Source organism: Caretta caretta, chromosome 3 (genome assembly GCF_965140235.1).
Source record: "Caretta caretta isolate rCarCar2 chromosome 3, rCarCar1.hap1, whole genome shotgun sequence".
NCBI lineage: Eukaryota > Metazoa > Chordata > Testudines > Cheloniidae > Caretta > Caretta caretta.
The window spans coordinates 155,916,163-155,938,065 of record NC_134208.1 but is presented as its reverse complement, the minus strand read 5'-3'; the positions used below and the strand labels follow the sequence as shown (position 1 = coordinate 155,938,065).

The window sequence follows — 21,903 nt, the reverse complement described above, 5'->3', positions numbered from 1 at the left end:
CTTGGTTAGTTTTCGTAGTTTGCATCAGATATCAGTGCACACACTACACACCCGGTCAAGGCACAGACTCTACTGCTCCTCACTGAGGTGCAAATGCCCTGTGACATGCATCATAGCTGACAATCATTGCAGGACCTTATCTGTTTTTCTCTGCACTTTCTCCACGTCTGCAGGGGAGACAGAACTTAAAACTGAGAAATAGCTTGATTTTGTTTCAGACGTTATAAGGAACAGCCACATGCCCATGCGCGCCAGCATAGCTTGAGAGCCCCTTCCACTCCTGCAGCACTGCTGGAGGGACAACCTGGTGAATAACTGCACAGCATATCTTGCTGATCTGCCTTTGTCTTTTGGAATAAGGCCATTCTCTGCCTCCTAGACACCTGCCTCAGCATAATGTCATCAAGAGAGGACAGCCTAAAGGGGACGTAGAGGGAATTACTATCCAGCTTGCCCCCAAAGCCCACAACTTTACAATGCCAATGTGATCGTAGCACCTCCAGCATACAAAAATAACTGCAAAAACCAACCTGGAATATAGCTCCAAACACCCCGCCTCACTCTTAACATCATGAAAGCAGATACAGTGGACTGAAATCCAAACGTACCCAGCACCCTCCATAAATGCAGACCACTCACCAGCTCTGAGGTTCTCCCAAGAATAGAAAGAGTTTAAGGGAGGTAAAGTCATATATACACAGTAAAAAAAAACAAACGATAATGACTTGTCTGTGATACAAACAATAAGCAAATTTTATTCCCTACTTCCCAAGCCACAGCACCTGCAACAGCAAGATCTTCAAGCACGGGGCATCTATGTACTGCTGGCAGGCTGGCCAACCTGAGGGGAGAAAAAGGAAGACTTGGGACCAGATGTTTGCAGAGCTCTTGGCAGAGTCACACAGAGGGAAAACAAAGCTGCTGAGAGGTGGATGCTGGACATGAGGACCAGAGAGAGAAAGATCTCCCAGGAGATCGTGGCAGTGGCCCAGGACAGCAACACAATGACCAGAGAAAACATGGCTGGCGCCGTGGACAGCATCACCATGGCAAAGGAGAGCATGGAAAAAGACAGAGATGCAAAGGCAACTTATGGACGCTATCCTGAACCAGAATGCCCTCCTGGCTAGGCCAGCTGGCCCTGCAGTCCTGTAATTTAGGATGCAGACATGTCCTTCAGCCTCTGGACAATGCTGGCTTCTGGGATCAGCAGCAACTCCTAACCTCCACATCCCCACAACAGGGCTCCCAGCAGCTCCCATTTACCTCTCCGGTCCAACCTCTGGGCACCAAGAACCCTTCACCTGGGAGGCCAGTTCTATAGAGTCCTACAGTGTCCCTGAGAATTTTGAGCCAAGGCACTCGACCCCAGAACCCACGTGGACAAGAAGAGCCAGAAGCAAGGCATATACTCACCTTGAACTTTATGCATGCACACACACACACCCCAAATTGCTGTATTTGAAATGTTCTTACAGTTGCACTTTGCGATTTGTTTGCACTGTTGCAGTAATTAAAGGTCCGTGTACAGCTGGTTGCTTAAGAAGATTGGTTTGTTAAATGTGTTTCCAAATTCAAAGATATTATTTTTCTATTGGTTTCATTAAAACTTTTTTTTTAATTGTTCTTTCATAGTAAAACCTTTATGGGTCATCATTGCATTTAACACAGAAAATCCGTTAAATAAAGTGGAAATAATGCACAGACTTTTACAAAAGCATGTAGAGAATGTTAAACCTCAACCACCCACACACAATAACCCCAGCTTTCACAATGTCTACATACCAATACACCCCCACAGGCTAACCTGTTCAGGCATGTGACTCAAAATACGAACAGTAGGCAGTCCTGACAGGATGCCCATGGGTGTTTGTGTTCTCTGTGGAATGCCTTACTGGATGACTGAACCTTTGAGCAAGTCCTCACACCTCAGCTTCCCACCCACCAGTAAGGCTTTTCCCCTTGCTCTCAAAAATATTATGCAAAACACAACATGCTGCTATAACAGTTGGAACTTTTTTCCTGCTGCTTCCAACTGTCAAGGTTCCTCCCCCACTCTGAACTCTAGGGTACAGATGTGGGGACCTGCATGAAAACCTCCTAAGCTTACTTTTACCAGCTTAGGTTAAAACTTCCCCAAGGTACAAATTAATTTTATCCTTTGTCCTTGGAATAACCACTGCCACCACCAAACTAACTGGGTTTACTAGGAAACGTAGTTTGGACACGTCTTTCCCCCCAAAATCCTCCCAACCCTTGCACCTCACTTCCTGGGAAAGGTTTGGTAAAAATCCTCACCAATTTGCATAGGTGACCACAGACCCAAACCCTTGGATCTGAGAACAATGAAAAAGTATTCAGTTTTCTTACAAGAAGACTTTTAATAGAAATAGAAGTAAATAGGAGTAAAGGAATCACCCCTGTAAAATCAGGATGGTAGGTACCTTACAGGGTAATTAGATTCAAAACATAGAGAATCCCTCTAGGCAAAACCTTAAGTTACAAAAAAGACACACAGACAGAAATAGTCATTCTATTCAGCACAATTCTTTTCTCAGCCATTTAAAGAAATCATAATCTAACGCATACCTAGCTAGATTACTTACTAAAAGTTCTAAGACTCCATTCCTGTTCTATCCCCGGCAAAGCAGCATACCAACAGACAGACCCTTTTTTTTCTCTCCCTCCTCCCAGCTTTTGAAATTATCTTGTCTCCTCATTGGTCATTTTGGTCGGGTGCCAGCGAGTTTACCTTTAGCTTCTTAACCCTTTACAGGTGAGAGGATTTTTCCTCTGGCCAGGAGGGATTTTAAAGGGGTTTACCCTTCCCTTTACATTTATGACACCAACCTATTCCATAAACAGTGCCACCTGCTTTCCAAAGGCCAAATGCACACTCAACCACCATTCTGCAACTATTCAGGTGATAGTTAAAATGTTCCTTCCTTCTGTTCAAGCAGCAGCCTGTGTATGGCTTCATTAGCCTGGGCATCAGGGGATAAGCCGAGTGTCCCAGAATTACCAGACAAACCTCCACACCAGTAACGTCCACAGTGCTCATAAGAACGTAAGAGTGGCCATACTGGGTCAGATGTCCCAGAGGGGATGAACAGAACAGGTAATCATCAAGTGATCCATCCCGTCTCCCATTCCCAGCTTCTGACAAACAGAGGCTAGGGACACCATCCCTGCCCATCCTGGCTAATAGTCATTGATGAATCTATCCTCCATGAACTTATCTAATTCTTTTTTGAACCTTGTTATAGTCTTGGCCTTCACAACATCCTCTGGCAAAGAGTTCCACAGACTGACTGTGCGTTGTGTGAAAAAATACTTCCTTTTGTTTGGTTCAAATCTGCTGCCTATTAATTGAATTTGGTGAGCCCTAGTTCTTGCATTATGAGAAGGAGTAAATAACACTTCCTTATTTACTTTCTCCACAACAGTCATGATTTTATAGACCTTTATCATATCCCTCCTTAGTTGTCTCTTTTCTAAGTTGAAAAGTCCCAGTTTTATTAATCTCTCCTCATACAGAAGCCGTTCCATACCCCTAATAGTTTTTGTTGCCCTTTTCTGAATCTTTTCCAATTCCAATATATCTTTTTTGAGATGGGGCAACCACATCTGCACTCAGTATTCAAGATGTGGGCGTACCATAGATTTATATAGAGGCAATATGATATTTTCTGTCTTATTATCTATCCCTTTCTTAATGATTCCTAACGTTCTGTTCACTTTTTTGACTGCCACTGCACATTGGGTGGATTTTTTTTTCAGAGAACTATCCACAATGACTTCAATATCTCTTTATTGAGTGGTAATAGCTAGTTTAGACTCCAGCATTTTATATGTATAGTTGGGATTATGTTTTCCAATGTGCATTTCTTTGCATTTATCAACATGGAATTTCATCTGCCATTTTGTTGCCCAGTTACCCAGTTTTGTGAGATCCTTTTGTAGGTCTTTGCAGTCTGCTTGGGACTTAACTATCTCTTTGTATCATCTGCAAATTTTTCCATCTCACTGTTTACCCCTTTTTCCAGATCATTTATGAATATGTTGAATAGGACTGGTCCCAGTACAAACCCCAGGGGGCAAACAGTCCTTTCGCCATTCATTTAAATAGCACTGAGTTCTGAACAATCATAGCATCGTGGGCCCTCCCAAACCACCCTGCATTTATGTCTGTTAGCCTACTGCAGTGATCCACCAGTCCTTGGAGCACCATGGAGAGATAACCCTTTCTATTTATAAGTTCTGCACCCTGGTGAAGGGCTTGAGGGAGGGAAGAGCAAATGACAGGCATATGAATTCCATCAACTGCTCCCATACAGCCTGGTAACCCCATGTATACAAAGGCATCAATAGCCTCCTGGGCATTATCCAGCTTCATCACCGCATTAGACAGCGCCTTATCAAAGGCATAGCAGACCTGCATGAGAGTTGCCCCAGCAGTTGATCTCCCCATGCTGAATTGGTTGGCTAAAGAATGGAAACATTCTGGGTTGTCCACCTTCCAGATAGCAATGGCGACCCATTTCTCCATGGGTATGGGGCACGCACATTGGTCTGCTGTTGCTGAATCTTCAGGGGTCACTTCTCCACAGATCTCCAGAAAGGTAGCCCTTCCCAACACGAAGTTCTTTCACACTGCTGGTCATCCCCACTTTGTAGGATGATCCTCTCTCACCAACCCATGCTGGTTTCCTGGGCCCAGAAATGGCGCTGCATGCTCTGCTAGTGAGCCAGGAACCCGTCTTCTTGTTCCAAGAACTCAGCGTCCTCCTGTTCTTCTGCCTCATCGTGCTGCCACCGCTTCAGAGTAACCTCCTGCTGCCAGAGGAGCTGCTGCTGTAGAATATTCTCCTGCTCCTGCATCATCTGTTTGTTGATGCAACAATCAAATGCCAGTGAAGAAGTCATCAGTTTCAAATGTGGTAATATAGCCCAAGATGCCTGTGAGTATTCACACTTGTCACCATAGCATTGTGGAGCATCGTTGGGTCAATGCTGGCCAACAGCAACTTGAAAATGGTGTGACCCACCCAGAAAGAAAGTATGGGGCAGACAGCAGAATCATGGGATTTTAAAAAAAATATTTGACCCCAACTGGCTTCCCACAATTCACAGTGAAAACAGTCCCAAGATGGACACTGCTCAACAGCAAAGCAAAGGACCATTGGATACCCCGGGAGAATGTTATGCTCTCAGTTTGTAGGAAACTGCTATTGTGTCTCCACACAAGGCGAATTGAAAACAGAACAGGTGTTGTGTGTACACACTGTTGGTATGACTTGTGTGATGTGAGATACCTGATGTGCATCAAAAAGATTTGTATTAAATCCCCCATATAGATACACCCTAACAAAGGAGATCCCATAGATGCTGAATTTAAGTTCCACATGGAAGGTCCTGCGTCCATAGCCCTTTGGCACATCGAGGGAAGGAAAATGGATGAGAGCTACTCATGAGTCTGTCCTGTGATATCTGCAGCCACAGAAAGGGTTCATAATAAGATGAACAAATAGTGTTAGGAGATCAAAAGTAATCTCAAATCTGTCCACCTAGCTCTACCACTTGTACAGCCTCCATCGACCTCAGCCCAACCCGACAGAAAAATCAAACTGAACATCCCTCTGCTGTTTAAGGAGATCAGCTACATTTACATTCCCTGATCCAGATTCCAGTGATGGATGAACACTGCTTCCGCCTCATGGTGGGCAATGTGGACAAGTGCCACTGAACATTTGACAGGTTTCAGAGTAACAGCCGTGTTAGTCTGTATTTGCAAAAAGAAAAGAGTACTTGTGGCACCTTGGAGACTAACCAATTTATTTGAGCATAAGCTTTCGTGATGCATCCAATGAAGTGAGCTGTAGCTCACGAAAGCTTATGCTCAAATAAATTGGTTAGTCTCTAAGGTGCCACAAGTACTCCTTTTCTTTTTACTGAACATTTGAACGTTCTCGTCAGGTAGTCCCTGAGCTACATTTTCACAGGCAGAAGGGGGAGCTGTTAGGAAACAGGCCTGCTCTGGGTCAGAGGCACTGTGTGAGGGGTCTTTTCCAGTTGTGAAGGAGACAGACCACCTTCTCCACACCCGCTTCCATGGCTGTAACCCGACACCTGCTTAGCTATTGCTGTACTGTATTGTTTGCATTTGCATTCGTATTGTTTTCATCCTACACACATACACAAAAGGCACATTTGGCAGCAGAACCATTCGCTGCTGGAGCAGCCACCTCCTGGCACTCGAACAGGCATCTTTTGTTCACAAGAAGCTCTGCTGAATTGGGAACCCTTGGGCTTTCCCCATAGCAACTTCTGCTATGCATTGGACAGGCGCCTGGGTGATCAAAATGCCGCTGCAACTGAGTCCATGAGGAATGGGAGTATGCACAACATCTGCATTAATTAGAGCCCAGTGGACACATCCAGAGCAGGTTAGCTTATGCAGACACCCCTTCCCCTTCCCCCTCTCCCCCGGTTATATAATCAAGAGTAACAGAATGATATTATTAATTCAGCATCGTAGGTGTGAATGGGCTTTGCAGACATATAGGAAAGAGCTCACAATCTCTGTAATAAGTAGGAGCAGAGGTCCAAAGCAGCCTCCAGTGCTAAAACAGAATAAGAGAGAAAAATATTGATGGAAATAATAATAAAAGGAAAACTGATTAAAGAAACCTTATATTATTTTTAAAATATTTCCACTATTATCATCCTAGTGATCACTTCTATGCAATGAGAGGGAATTTGGCAGTGATTGGAGAGAGTGAGCAAAAGGCTGCTGGCTCACAACACTGTCCATGTCTCCCCTATGCTCTGCTCCCCAGCTCAGCCCTGCCCTGAAGGTTTATAGCTGAATTCCACCATCTATTTATTCCCTCTCTGAACCCTACCCTCAAGAACAAACCAAAATAATCCAATAATCTGTAAGAGTGGCTTTCAGTAATCCTGAGGCGGGGCTTAAATTCAGCCAGAGCTGTCCAGAGTGGCGCTCCGGTAAATATTTTAAATCCCACAGGGCAGAAGCCCCAAACCCCAGCACCTCCCGTGGGGCTGAAGCACTTTACAAACATTATCATGAAGCACTTCACAAACATCATCATAATTAACAATCACCATACCTGCATGAGATATCATGCACGGTATGCATTATATGGATGGGAAACTGAGGCATGGAGCAGTTAAGTGACCTGCCTTAAGTCACAAAGCAAGTTAGTTTTAATAGATCCTAGGCATCCCGCACCCTATTCCTCTTCGTCCAACCACTAGACAACACTCCCTCTCTGTAGAATGTCCACAAACTGACAGATTGGGAGGGTGAGAAGCTGCAGAGATGCTAACATGCTGTGATTAAGGTAAAACAGATTTTATAGATACTGCTCTTATTTAAAGGAGTACTGGGATAAAAGGCCCAGAGTCTGCACTATCTATTCTATGCTACAAAGATTGGGACAATTGTAGGAGCATCCCATTCAGTATGCTCAGTGGAGCGGATTGATATTGTCCATCAGGAAAATTTCAATTTCACAAAATTGTCATCTTCTGCAGACAGTGTTGGCTTATTTGAATTTTTTGATGAAAAAATATTGAAATATTGTGATAAGGTCAAAATATTCAATTTGGGTTTTTATGTTTAATAAAAATATTTATTATAATTTATAATATATTATAGTTGAAATGTTTCAATAAGGTTGAAATGAAATGTCATTTTGATTTTTTTCCCTAAACAAAATCTCAGAGTTCATTCTGCAGGAAGTTTCAATTTTTCATTCTGATTTAGAATGAAAAAGATCCAAAATTGTGTAATTTCCTGTAGAATGGGAATTCTGGGTTCTGACCAGCTCTAATCCTGAATGGTGAACAATGTAAAAGACTAATTTGGCCACATGAAGCAATAGTGCCTAGCACTAGTGATACTGAGGGCTGGTTTAGCAAATGCAAAGAACTTGGTGGCCTGCACTTAATTTGTCTCATAAAGCTACACCATTTTGCTCTCTGCCAAAATAAGGGTCTGATCCTGAGAAAGGCTGAGTGCCCCTCATGCCCTCTGAAGCCAATGGGCGCTGCAGGCCCTAGACACTCTGCAAGATCTGGCACTGAAGGCACATAAGCCTATTTCCTTGTGCTTCTCTCCTCTTCATGCAGCAGATGAACAGAAAATGGTGCTTGTTTGAGTTCCTGAAGTTAATGAGCTTTGCCTGATCATATAGGGCAGCCATGGCACACATTTTAAAATGCTCCTTTGGGCTGTAATAGGCCTTCAGGCCATACTTTGGACACCATGGTGTAAAGGGGAAGGGAAGTCAAGTAGGAATACAGCTTTGAGCTGTGTGTGTGTTTCAAATGGCAACCACGTGAGCATCCATCACACCCAAGGAGAGGTCACTCACCACTAAACAGACCAGATGCAATAGTGAGGCAGCGAGAGGAGAGTGAATCCAGGATAGATGTGAGCCCCGCTGAACGTGGCCATCCATCACAGACTTAGTGGTTCAGTGCACTCTATCTAGCTGCTCAGTGCTTTGCTACCTAATCCACTTACATACATGAAAATCACATGGTCTTGAGCAAACCCCATTTGGTTGCCTGGGCTGCTAATCCAATTAACTGCATATTAGCTAATTGTATACTTCAGCTGTCTGTCAACTGCATTGAGATCCAAATGCTGCTACTCATGGTTTATTCACTCTGGATAACAGAATAGTTATATTCCACATGAGATTTTGTGTTTATCTGGTTTGGGGAACACAGGAATGCTGGTTAGCATAAGTGGGAAGTATCAGTGGGTCTCAAAGCAACTGGTTTTCATGTTGAAAACCATCATAGTGGGCGTGATTTTAATGGACGTATAGAACAAATCCCAGGACATCTTATACAAGGGTCTGAGGTCTGATCACAATTGAAACATGTGGCCGTCTAGGAGCAAAAGCAGAGGAGACCTTCATAAGTGGGGGAACATGGGCATGTCCAGAGCCAGGGCCAGCTCCACATTTTTTGCTGCCCCAAGCAGCCAAACAAAAAAAACCCCTGCCAAATACGCCGCCGCTGCAGAGAACAGGAACATCGGAGAGGAGCTGCTGCCGAATTGCAGCCGTGGCTGCTGCAGGAGTGCCGCCCCAAGAACAGCCAGAGTGCCGCCCCTTCAGCAGCACTGCCCCAGACACGAGCTTGCTTAGCTGGTGCCTAGAGCCGGCCCTGTCCAGAGCCTCGCCAGTGCATGTATACACAGCACAGATCCAGTAGGCCAACACCTCATGCGGAAGGGAGGAACAGTAGTCTCTCACACACTCTCTCACTTCCCTCTGGTAGCCACAGCTCATTCTGAGGACTATGGAGGCCAAAGCTTGGCTCTTTTGTTTCCCAAGATTTGGTTCCAAATAATTTCTAAAACAGAATTTAGTTCTTTTGGTTTTCATTTGATGCATATGAATGTTCAGTCCCCTAAATGCCAAGCTTGGGTTGATTGCATACTCTTCTGACCAGCAGATTCAGGGCTGGTGCCATAGCTACAAGCACAGGACTAACCAAGGCACTGCCTATGTGCATGGGCCTATTTAGCCTGGTTATGGAACACTGTTATAGTGCAATGTACCCTACAAATTGTAACTGCCTTGTACCCAGCTCCCCTGCCTAGGCAGCTCTGTAGTGTAGATGGGCCATTGGAGACTGTCCTTTGAGGTGGCTGGGCAAGCTGCTGTCCAGCAGTACAAGTGCTGAATGCAGAGGAACTTGCTCAGAGTGAAGTCAGTTATTTTTCTGTAGAACTGCACTGAAGCCCAGGTGAGAGTCACCAGTGAGCATTAACATGAATTACAGTTCTGGGGCTTTAAAATCCCACCTCTCCTGCAGGAAGTGAGGTTTTGTTGTTGTTTTGCAAGAGCCCATGTTCTTCAGTTGCATTTACCCTTTCAGAGCAGGAAATCCTCATGTAGGACTCTGGAGCTATATTAATGCTTTGAAGAGGCCATGTAGATTAACAACAATCGCATCATAAGTAGCTGGCAAGGAAAAGGCAGTATGCAATGGGAATTGGTCATTCAACAGTGTGCTGTTTTATTAAACTATCTGTCTCATGTGGCTTAGATAGATTAGGTTTGCTCCAAAAAAAAGGCAAAGGATAAACAGGTAGGGGCTGCTGTCTACCCTGGCTAATTTATCTAGTCCATTTTAACTTCACCTATTCTGGGATGAATCAACATTATCATGCATAAAATCTACCCCCTTTAAAGAACAAGTCTATCTAATCAGGTAGAAATGTGTTGTAAACTTCAAGTTAAACTCAAATGTTAAAAGGCAAAAAACCCAAAAACAAATAAAAAACAAAAAACCCACACCCATATACAAGAGGACAAATGGTCTTAGAATGATGGGACTAAACTGAGATGCAAGAAAGCTGGGTTCTGTTTCCAGCTCTTCCAGTGACTTTCTGTGTAACCTTGGGAATGTCACTGAGGCTCTCTGTGCCTCAGTTCCCCATCTGTAAAATAGTATAATAATATATACTTCCTTTCTCTCCACCCTGCTGCTCCAGCACCCAGCTATCCCCAATAAATCTCTGGCTCAGCCAGAAGCTGAAGTTCAGTTTATATTTGTAAATGATTGTTCTATAAGCTTTGCTCTTTATAACTCTTAATATTGTTATCTCCCACAAATACTAAGAGGTACCTCCTGCCAGCAAAACAAAAACATTAGAGTTCATGGATCAAATTATTTGGGAGCGATGATGAGCTAAGAAGAATTAGAAAAATATTCAAAATTCAACTAGAGGTGAATTTTCAACACCCCATGGATGAAATCCCAGACCCATTCAAGTCAACAGGAGTTTTGCCATTGACTTCAATAGAGCCAGGATTTAACCACATAACTTTAAAAGCTTTGTCTAGTAGTTACCAAACTTCTTGACAAGATCAAGCAAAGTTTCAGGAAAATCAGTTTTGTCTGAGTCAAGTCAGGGATCGTAATGGGGCAGCTGCTGTTCTGTAGCACTGAAAGTGTTTTTCAGCACATCCCTCACTGCGTCCATCAGCAGTCAAATCAAGTAGATCCTGGCCAGTCAGTGAGATATGGCTGAGGTTAGTATAGGTCTGCAATTTTATGTCTAGGAGCAATAGCTAGTTCATCCAAACAAAACAGAATTTATATCTGGGAATCCCAAATAATATGACAACAAGCTAACTATGGCAGCACTGGCTCTCACAACAGCTCATGCACAGCCTCAGATATTACACCCAGAGGAGGAAATATTGGCCAAGACATGATCAGACCCAGCGCTCTGCATGGGCACTGAAATCAATGGCAAAGCTTCCACTACCATCAGTGGTGGATGATGGTGGCCTTTACCATTTTGTCTGAAAGACAGTGAACAAAATTAATCCCTGGTGCAGTTCCAATGAAAGTGAAGTGACAACAGGGAGGAATTTAGCCCTAGAAATTTAGAAAACTTATTGTCAAAACTTTTTTTGATGACAAAGGGCCTTTCAATCAAAATGAAAACATTTTCTATCAACATTTTCATTTTGGAGTAAGTTTTAAATTTTTTCTATAAAAACAAATTGAAAACCAAACAATATTTGGTAACAGAAAATTCAAGATTTGGTTTTAGAAAAGTTGCACTGCAAATTTAATTTTGTAAAGAAAAGCTGTTTTTGAAAACCAAACATTTTTCAGTTTCAGATTCAGATCAGAAAATAAAAATATTTGCAGGAGATATAGAAAAAAATCCCCACTAAAAATAATTGCCATTTTCCAAGTGTCTCTAACATGGCAGTGATAAGTGCTTGTAGTTAAGGCTAAGATTTTGTCACAAAGGTCATGGAAGTCACTGAATCCACTTCAGCCCCGGAAGGATGGGGCTGGAGCTGTCAGCCAGTGGGCCCCCCCTGCAACTCCTAGCCATTGCTGGAGGCAGGAGCCCCTCCATAGGCCCCAGCTGGCACTGCGGGTAGCAGGGGTATCACCACAGCTCTGAGCCACTGCCAGGGGCGGTGGGTGGGGGGACCCTGCAGCTCCCAACTTGCCAGGGCAGACCTCAAAGCTCCAAGCTGCTGCCAGCAGACAGGCGGGGGGACCCTGTGCTTTCAGTCACCATGGGTGGGGGGAACCCTGGAGCCCCAGTAGCAGTGGGTGCTGGATCCTCCTCCTTCCCCATTTTGTCATAGTTATTTTTAATAAAAGTCAGAGACAGGTCAGGGGCTTCGGTGAATTTTTGGTTATTGTCCGTGACCTATCGGTGACTTTTACTAAAAATAACCATGACAAAATCTCAGCCTCACTTATAGTTTTAAAACATACCGAGACCTTGACTGTACAGTAGAGATGAAGGGCATGGCAAATTAATTTATTTTAAATAAAGCTCTTTTCGCCTATTGGAACATAAAAAAGCTCTAAAAAGAAACCCCTAACACTCTTAGCAGGTTTTACCCTACAAGTCTTACATAGGTGTCTGCTATCCATGTTTGCGCAGCATCCAACAGGTAAGCCCTGCTTATAGTACATTTCAGTCCATCCTAGGTTCAGTCAAGCCAGCAGAAATGAAATCAGTATTACTTCCTGAACCAGTCTATCCTTACCACTGCCAGCAGAACCACAAAAGGATCCATTGATATGCCGAAACCTGGCCATATGGCAACTGCTTCTGTTCCAGATTCCAACAACATGGTCCTCTCCTAGTGACGGAGAGCCATAGCAAATTAGTTCACACAGGATCAGCGCTATTGCTTAGCGCTAGCTTTGTTCAGGGATGCAATCGCACCTTCCAATCTTCGATCACACAAAACCTAATCTGCTACAAAGTTAGCATGGAAATAAGTACCTTTAATTTAGGCATTTCTAATGCGCCGTCCCCACAGTATTTAGGCACCACCATAGCACATAGTGAATTGCTGTGACTCAAGTGCACTCTGCGTGAAGTAACAGTTTACTCCAGCTCCTTCCTCCTTAAAGGATCCCTTTAAAAATGGTTGAAACCACAGTTCAATAAAGCCCAGTAGTAAATAAAACCTATTCAAGTTCAGCTTGACAAACAGTTCCAGGCCATCTGGCAAAATGCATGAACCACAAAGCAAATAACTTTGCTGCAACTATCACAAGGGAAACCTACCTTCATCCTTATTTACATGGTTCCATTAACACTTGGGGAAGATTTTCACAGGGCTTGGTTATGGCTTTTACTGTAGCATAGTAATGATTCCAGGTTTCTGCGGTCCCCTAGCCATCCATCACCCCTCTGCAGTCATTGCCCAGGTGTTAAACTGTCACAGCTCGCTAAGAAATTAGACCTGATGGCACCTAAGGAGATTCATAAATCCATTAGGCGAATGTGATCTGATTGGTTCCTTTTTTTAGGCATTTGACAAACAGAAGGCAAACTGATCTGCGGGACCAGGGGAGACCAGGCGACCTGCCAATGTACTTGCTTAAAAGGGTGGAAAGAAAGTTCCAGTTCCCTAAGGCTGAGCCAAAAGAATTTACAACCCACTCATTGTTTCAATACAGTAAAGCCAGAAGCTGCCTTTGCCATATGGAAAAATTATGTTTTTTCGACGTTATGTTTCACAAAGTGTAGAAGGTTTATACTACAAAGGGAAAGTGACATGATTAGCAGGCCTAAAATCTGACCACCCTTCTGGCAATTTGCTTCTAGCGCTTCTGCTTTGGGCTGTGACTTCACAAACGAAGCAAGGTCAAGCTGGGTCAATACTTGGCTGGGAATCCTCCAAGGAAAAACCAGAGTACTGCAGAAAGCAGTGCTGGTGATTCAGTAGGCAGCACTCTTCTGGGAGTCAACGCTTAATCAATAAGCCCAGCAGAATGTTTTGAGGGGCCTGTGGTGCTGAAAGTGTCCCCTCTTAGGTGAGGAAGTAGAACTAAGGTACTAACTTGCTGTGACCATTAAAGAGCCCATGGCCTTTCCCCAAGTATAAATAAAGATGTTAGCCCCAGAATCTGGTCAAACAGAAATATGTTTCTTTACATTCTGCTGGCCTACATACCCCCAACAGTTTCCACTGGAAGCACTATTGTATTATCCTTCATTTTCTGTTTCTGTGCTGAACAGTTGTGATATGTTGCTGGATAATGATTACAACCGCCATGTTCCACCTAAAAAGTGGCCACATTTATGTGGAATGTGCAGCAATTTTCCATATAGCACAGATCATTTGTGAAGCTCTTTGGGGTTCTTCAAAATGACAACCTTTTATATATAAATCAACTATTTTGTATTTTTTCATTTATATTTTGTACAAAATTCATTTCTTTATGTTGGGGCTTTGGTTGTGTTTAAATTCTCAAAATAACCCCCATCAATGCCAATCACACAGTTCCATGAAACCCAACAACAAACCAGTGTGCACTCCCCTTAGCTGACATTTAACTCTCCAATACAAAATAAGCATGCACAGCTTAATACATGAGCAATCTCACCACAAATAATAAATGTGCCTAGTTCTCACATGACATGAGGTCAATATTGTATCCTTATTGGATTGGGGAAACTGAGGCAGAGGGAAGAGAGATGGACAGCCCTCTGTGGAGATAGAGGTGGTTAGGGACTATTTAGAAAAGCTGGACGTGCACAAGTCCATGGGGCCGGACGAGTTGCATCCGAGAGTGCTGAAGGAACTGGCGGCTGTGATTGCAGAGCCATTGGCCATTATCTTTGAAAACTCGTGGCGAACCGGGGAAGTCCCGGATGACTGGAAAAAGGCTAATGTAGTGCCAATCTTTAAAAAAGGGAAGAAGGAGGATCCTGGGAACTACAGGCCAGTCAGCCTCACTTCAGTCCCTGGAAAAATCATGGAGCAGGTCCTCAAAGAATCAATCCTGAAGCACTTGCATGAGAGGAAAGTGATCAGGAACAGTCAGCATGGATTCACCAAGGGAAGGTCATGCCTGACTAATCTAATCGCCTTCTATGATGAGATTACTGGTTCTGTGGATGAAGGGAAAGCAGTGGATGTATTGTTTCTTGACTTTAGCAAAGCTTTTGACACGGTCTCCCACAGTATTCTTGTCAGCAAGTTAAGGAAGTATGGGCTGGATGAATGCACTACAAGGTGGGTAGAAAGCTGGCTAGATTGTCGGGCTCAACGGGTAGTTATCAATGGCTCCATGTCTAGTTGGCAGCCGGTATCAAGTGGAGTGCCCCAAGGGTCGGTCCTGGGGCCGGTTTTGTTCAATATCTTCATAAATGATCTGGAGGATGGTGTGGATTGCACTCTCAGCAAATTTGCGGATGATACTAAACTGGGAGGAGTGGTAGATACGCTAGAGGGGAGGGATAGGATACAGAAGGACCTAGACAAATTGGAGGATTGGGCCAAAAGAAATCTTATGAGGTTCAATAAGGATAAGTGCAGGGTCCTGCACTTAGGATGGAAGAACCCAATGCACAGCTACAGACTAGGGACCGAATGGCTAGGCAGCAGTTCTGCGGAAAAGGACCTAGGGGTGACAGTGGACGAGAAGCTGGATATGAGTCAGCAGTGTGCCCTTGTTGCCAAGAAGGCCAATGGCATTTTGGGATGTATAAGTAGGGGCATAGCGAGCAGATCGAGGGACGTGATCATTCCCCTCTATTCGACATTGGTGAGGCCTCATCTGGAGTACTGTGTCCAGTTTTGGGCCCCACACTTCAAGAAGGATGTGGATAAATTGGAGAGAGTCCAGCGAAGGGCAACAAAAATGATTAGGGGTCTGGAACACATGAGTTATGAGGAGAGGCTGAGGGAGCTGGGATTGTTTAGCCTGCAGAAGAGAAGAATGAGGGGGGATTTGATAGCTGCTTTCAACTACCTGAAAGGGGGTTCCAAAGAGGATGGCTCTAGACTGTTCTCAATGGTATCAGATGACAGAACGAGGAGTAATGGTCTCAAGCTGCAGTGGGGGAGGTTTAGATTGGATATTAGGAAAAACTTTTTCACTAAGAGGGTGATGAAACACTGGAATGCGTTACCTAGGGAGGTGGTAGAATCTCCTTCCTTAGAGGTTTTTAAGGTCAGGCTTGACAAAGCCCTGGCTGGGATGATTTAACTGGGAATTGGTCCTGCTTCGAGCAGGGGGTTGGACTAGATGACCTTCTGGGGTCCCTTCCAACCCTTATATTCTATGATTCTATGAGTGACTTGCCCAAGATCATCCAGCAAAGCAGTGGCAGACGCAAGAATAAAACCCAGGTCCTCCTGCTTGCTAATCCAGTGCTCTAGCCACTAGCCCACACTGCCTCACAAACAACCCTAATTAAACCTAGTTGACACTGCCCATCTCTCATAAGCAATTCTACAACAATAAACCAGTTTACAAGGCCTTACACTTACTAGCAACCAAACCATAACAAGCCAGCAGAGCTGGCTGAACAGTACCAAGAGAGATCAGTTTATATTTTGTGAATAAACAGGGTGAGCTCACTTTGATGTCATTGCTGGAGAAGGGCTATGTTCTGTCATTCCTTGTTTGCAAGTATTTGGATAACCATTGGTATGTTCATGAAAACGCTGGCGAAGCCTAAAGTTTCAAGAAGTTTAGTGCAAAATAGAGGATGAAAGCCCGTGCTGTTACACAGGTGTGGTAGTTGGGCCAAGTAATCCATCATCTGTGCGCTGTATCGGATTTATTTTTCCTTAATGTTCTTCTTCTTGTAGCTTCTCTCTGGCCAGTGTGGGGAGCTTTCTTTCTTGGCATGGTGGGTGGTCAAAGCTTAGAGTGATATTGGTAATGGTGCCACCCTATACCAGTAGCTATGGGAAGGGTTTTCACTTGTGCCCATTTTGGTACGGCATGGAGTCAGATTATTTTGTGGCAGGCCTTCACCCCAGTGCGCCTGTGTACTATTTCATCAAACGCGGTCACAAAGCACCGCAGCAGTAACCACGCTAACACAATAACAAAGCGGTGTGTGCTAGAGACCAGGAAATGATAGAAGCAGTACAGCCACATAGGTAGGTAGCGTTTCGGGGCTCATTTCCGTGTGCTGCGTTGCATTGACCAATGTTGCTGAGTTAGCATGTTCCCCATGGTTTGTGACAGAGCTGCCCTCTGGCTGCAGGCACCACCACCTCTTTGTCCCTCCCCAATAGCTGTTACTCCCACCCCCTCTGATCAACTGTCACATTCCAACTGCCACAGAACCTGTGTGTGCCAACATTCCATCTGGTTCCATAGGGCCCAGCTGGTGATGTTCTGAACAGAGAGAGCTCTCAGCCATGCTCCCAGCTATTTCTGTTGTGACACACTGGAAGAGTTGTGTTGGTTTGTGCAGGTGGTGAATGAAGGGCATGCGCTACAGTGAGAGGCTCTGTGTGTTTTGGGGTTGCTTGTGCTGGCTGTGTTGTGTGGGTGCTTTTGAAGAACTGTGGCAAACGGGCTAAGTAATCCACTACTCTCCCTCATTTAACCAATGTAATTGTTGCACACAACTTAGCTGTAGAGTAAGCGTGGCAATTGGTTGAGTTACCTCTGATGTAACTATGACCTAAAACCCTTTGCATGGCACAGATATATGCCTTACTGTAATTATACACCACATGGGTATAATTCATAAAGTCAAATATCTGGGAACTTACAAACTGGAGAGTAACAGACTGTGAATCCCAGTGATAAGTCAACCTGGTAACATTCTTAACAAAAAGAGCTCTTAATCATGCTCATAGCAGTTTCTGTCACTTCAAACTGACTGTACAGACAGACTAGGCTTCAGGGTTACACAGTGTGACAATACTGGAATCTTATTCTATAGATAATTACTTGCTCAAAAAATTCTACCCACAAGTATGATATTTAATTGTTTGTTATTCTTCCGTTGCAGAAGTTTCAGTCAGTCGGTTAGGAAGCAGAAACATCATTCATGGGACCAATCATACACCATGAACAACAAACAGGCAGTTGTAGTGAACCTGAGAATAATTCACAGGCTGAAAATCATCTAAAATATCAGGTGCCTATTTGTGAATAATCAATCCATTCACTAAAGTTGGAATTGGTTTGTGGACAGCAAAATGAGCTACATTTGTCAGATAAGTTATTCACAAATAAGCCAATCAACTCCCCAAACCAGCAGGTACTCCACAGCACCCAAGAGGAGCCCCTAAAGGGTAGTGAAATGTTCACATGCTAGTCAGTTCATAAAAGAGGGTGTAATTAAACTGAGTTATCATTCATTGTTGCTTTGGTTGGCTTTCATACAATACGAGAGTTGCACGGAGACGAGATGGATTCTGAATAGGGTAGCACCATCAGATCACTTGTATTTTTCCTTCTTTGGGATTTGGCTTCAGAGGCAGTTTGACCTGTATAGAACCCTTGGAGAAACCTAACCCACACTTTGAGTCCTTCTCTCAGATGTTCATGAAACTTCCAGATTTTTGCCTGGAACCGTGTCATTCAATACATGGTATGATGGGATAACATGGTTTTGGTAATTAAATATTCATGGTAAATAGGCCCAATGGCCTGTGATGGGTTTTTAGATGGGGTAAGATCCAAGTTACCCGGGAAGGAATTTTCTGTAGTATCTGGCTGATGAATCTTGCCCATATGCTCAGGGTTTAGCTGATCGCCATATTTGGGGTCGGGAAGGAATTTTCCTCCAGGGCAGATTGGAAGGCCCTGGAGGTTTTTCGCCTTCCTCTGTAGCATGGGGCACGGGTCACTTGCTGGAGGATTCTCTGCTCCTTGAGGTCTTCAAACTACAATTTGGGGACTTCAATAGCACAGATATAGATGTGAGGTCTTTTTTAGGAGTGGTGGGTGAAATTCTGTGGCCTGCATTGTGCAGGAGGTCAGACTAGATGATCATAATGGTCCCTTCTGGCCTAAATATCTATGAATCTATGAATCTATGAATCTATGTGTGTACATTTTAATATACAATCTCCTTCTACCTCTCCTTGAGCTGAGCCCAGCAGCTAGCTCTGTTCTCACACCTGGCCCTTTCTTCATTTTTATAAGCTTTGTAATTAAAAGCTTATATAGTTGATTTTTTAAAAGCCTGCCCTTTGGATGACCCAACCGAGAATAAGGCAAATGGGCAGCATCTGGTCAGGATTTGGGTTTGTTTCCTTTAAGCATCTGACACTCCAAGCAGGAGTTCTAAAAAGCATAAAAAAAAGACTTGAACCAAAGCATCAACTGGACACCAAATTTCTTGGGGATTTTTTTCCCTCCATGTATATAAGTACATGGATTTTCCTAGGACTGGGCAAATGGGTTTGGATGAAAAGAACAGAATCTTCTCCTCTTGTGCCCCCACCCCCCCACACACACCAAAAAAGTCTCAAACCTGAACCTTTTAGAGGTTTGGAAAATACCTTGGTTAACTAGAAAAAAAGTCACACCTCTGCCCTTCTTGATCTCCATGAGAAATACCACAAAAAGGCCAATACCTGCTATTTTCAGTTTTGTACCTGAGGCAGATGAAATAGAACTGGAGAGAGAAGGTGCAGCATGTGCTTCAGAACAGTAGAGGGACCTTCCATGAGGAAAGGGAGCAAAGGACCGTGGTGAAAGCTGTTAAAATGTGTGAGTTAGCAGAAATAAAGAATCTAGTTTCAGACTTCTTACTGACCACAGTCAAATTCAGCATTCAGAACAACCATAACTGGGAGATACAACCTGTTGCGTTTCATGTACAAAGGGTGAAACATATACTCTCATCTAAAATCATTATTTTAGAAAGCCAACAAGCAAAACTCCTGTCATCTTCAGGAGAGATAGCACAGTGTGATGGGCTCCTTGCAAAGAGCAGAGAACAAAAGAGCCATTTTCTGTGCAGTCAGAGAGTTCTTCAAAGTATAAAGATACAGTACTCAGAGAACAAAGGCAGTCTCCAGCTACTATACAACAAAACTAGACCCATGCCCAGTGGGGTGCCTTAATCACATGACTAATTTTCCTCTAGCCAGTTTCTATGGTGAAAACAAGTCCTTGTTTGACTCTCAAAAATTATAATAGCTAATACTCCTTTAATAATTATTCCTTTGAGGATGAGGATGGATAGGTCAGATACAGTGATCACTTTGAAAAAGACAAAAACACTATCACCGGAGGGTGAACACTTTTCACATTTTCCTGTGAGAGTTCATTCCAGAGCATAGTGATTGCCTGGTTTCACCCACAGTTGTTGTTAAGGTATCTGGTGCAAGGGATGAGATACACCACATGTTGTGATAGGCATGTGTAGGACCCATGGATCTTGAAAGGTGTGTTGTGGGGGGGTTGTTGATCATTGTAGCAGTGGAGATATGCCTGCAGGCTTTGCTTATGTTGTTCTGGCAGGGTCTGGTGCTGCTTTGAGTTGGTATGTCCTGTTCTGTGGGCATGTGTAGGACCCATGGATCTTGAAAGGTGTGTTGTGGGGGGGTTGTTGATCATTGTAGCAGTGGAGATATGCCTGCAGGCTTTGCTTATGTTGTTCTGGCAGGGTCTGGTGCTGCTTTGAGTTGGTATGTCCTGTTCTGTGGGGAGCTTGCTTCTGGTGATGAGCTCAGAGGGGTTGGGGGGTTGTTTGAAGTCCAGAAGAGGGGGGTCAGGAAAGACTTCTTTCAGGATTGGGGTTCCCATCAAGTATGGGTTCTAGTTTGATGATACCCTGTAGGGGTATCAGAGTGGGGTGGTAGGTGACAACTAGGGGTGTGTGGCCAGAACAATCACTCTATATCTGACCTCATCCTCAAAGGAAACATGCACAATACTTCCAAAAGATGAACTAGGAGCTTAAATTCATTATTCTGCTAGACACTAAAAACCAGTCTTCAGAAAGACACTGGATTTATGGCTTAGTACAACAATCTGAACCCCACTAACCCCCTCTTTTTGTCCTATGACTACAGAGGTGTTAACGGGCCACTTCACCTTGGTTCCTTAGAATATGTGCTAACTTCTTCTGCTAAACTATTTGATCTTGTATTTAAGTGTGACACCCTGTGTACCTTTCCCATACCTAAAGAAGAGTTCTGTGTAGGTCAAAAGCTTGTCTCTCTCACTAACAGAAGTTGGTCCAATAAAAGATATTACCTCACCCACCTTGGTCTCCCTAATATCCTGGGACTGACATGGCTACAACAACACTGCCTACAATAGTTAATACTAACAGGTTTTGGAAGGGATTTTAAACTTTATGCTTCAGGGCTTAAGCCAGTCTCAGAGGTCAGGATGAGATGTAATATGGGAGCAGATTATCCCATATCTGCCTACTGCAGTGTTCTTACACTTTCCTCTGAAGTATCTGGTGCTGGCCACTGTCAGAAATGAGATACTGGACTAAATGGACCTCAGGTCTGATCCGGATTGGCAAGTCCTATATTCCTAATTCAGCACACCTAATGTCTGGTCTTTGTGGGACAGATCCATCACCTAACCAATTAAGTGCAACTTTAGCAGCACTTCATTCCTTTGAAGAATTTTTATCGAAAAGTCAACTTGCTGATTTCACAGTCACTCATGGCCTTGTAAACAATAAGGTGTTCCTTCAGGCTTCATAAACAATACTGACATGTAACAGCAGTGACTCCAAGATCAGATAAACACCCCAAATACAGAGATGGATAGATATACATTCCAGCCTATGCTGCAATCAGTAATACACAGCATGTTACAACAAGCTCAACAGTATATTACCAGGAATTAGACAGGGGTGTTTCAGTATGGTCAACAAATCACTACGGGCCCAGAGTGTAGAACACCAGGTGTCAGGCAGAGACTATTCAAGGACTAATTGGAAGGGAAGGAGTGAGAGGGGAACCACAAATATTGGAGTATTAAATGACAAGGATATGTACTATGGACTTACAATTGAATATTGTTTGTCCAGAGGATTGGATGGCTCAGGGGGTTAATGGTAGCATGCAGAGCCTTCCTTCTCCAGATTTCTTCACTACTGTCATGGGATTTAGCAAA

At 43.8% G+C, this 21,903-nt stretch overlaps 1 protein-coding gene across 1 annotated transcript in view; it reads right to left on the bottom strand.

Moving 5' to 3' along the window:
* The window catches only part of TOGARAM2 (TOG array regulator of axonemal microtubules 2), a 76,460-nt gene extending 63,255 nt beyond the window's left edge, over positions 1–13,205 (bottom strand). The window contains 1 exon segment of the mRNA XM_048843421.2: positions 13,112–13,205. Within this exon segment, the coding sequence (XP_048699378.2) occupies positions 13,112–13,117 (6 nt within the window). The 5' untranslated portion in view covers positions 13,118–13,205.
* Between the last annotated feature and the right edge of the window lie 8,698 nt (positions 13,206–21,903).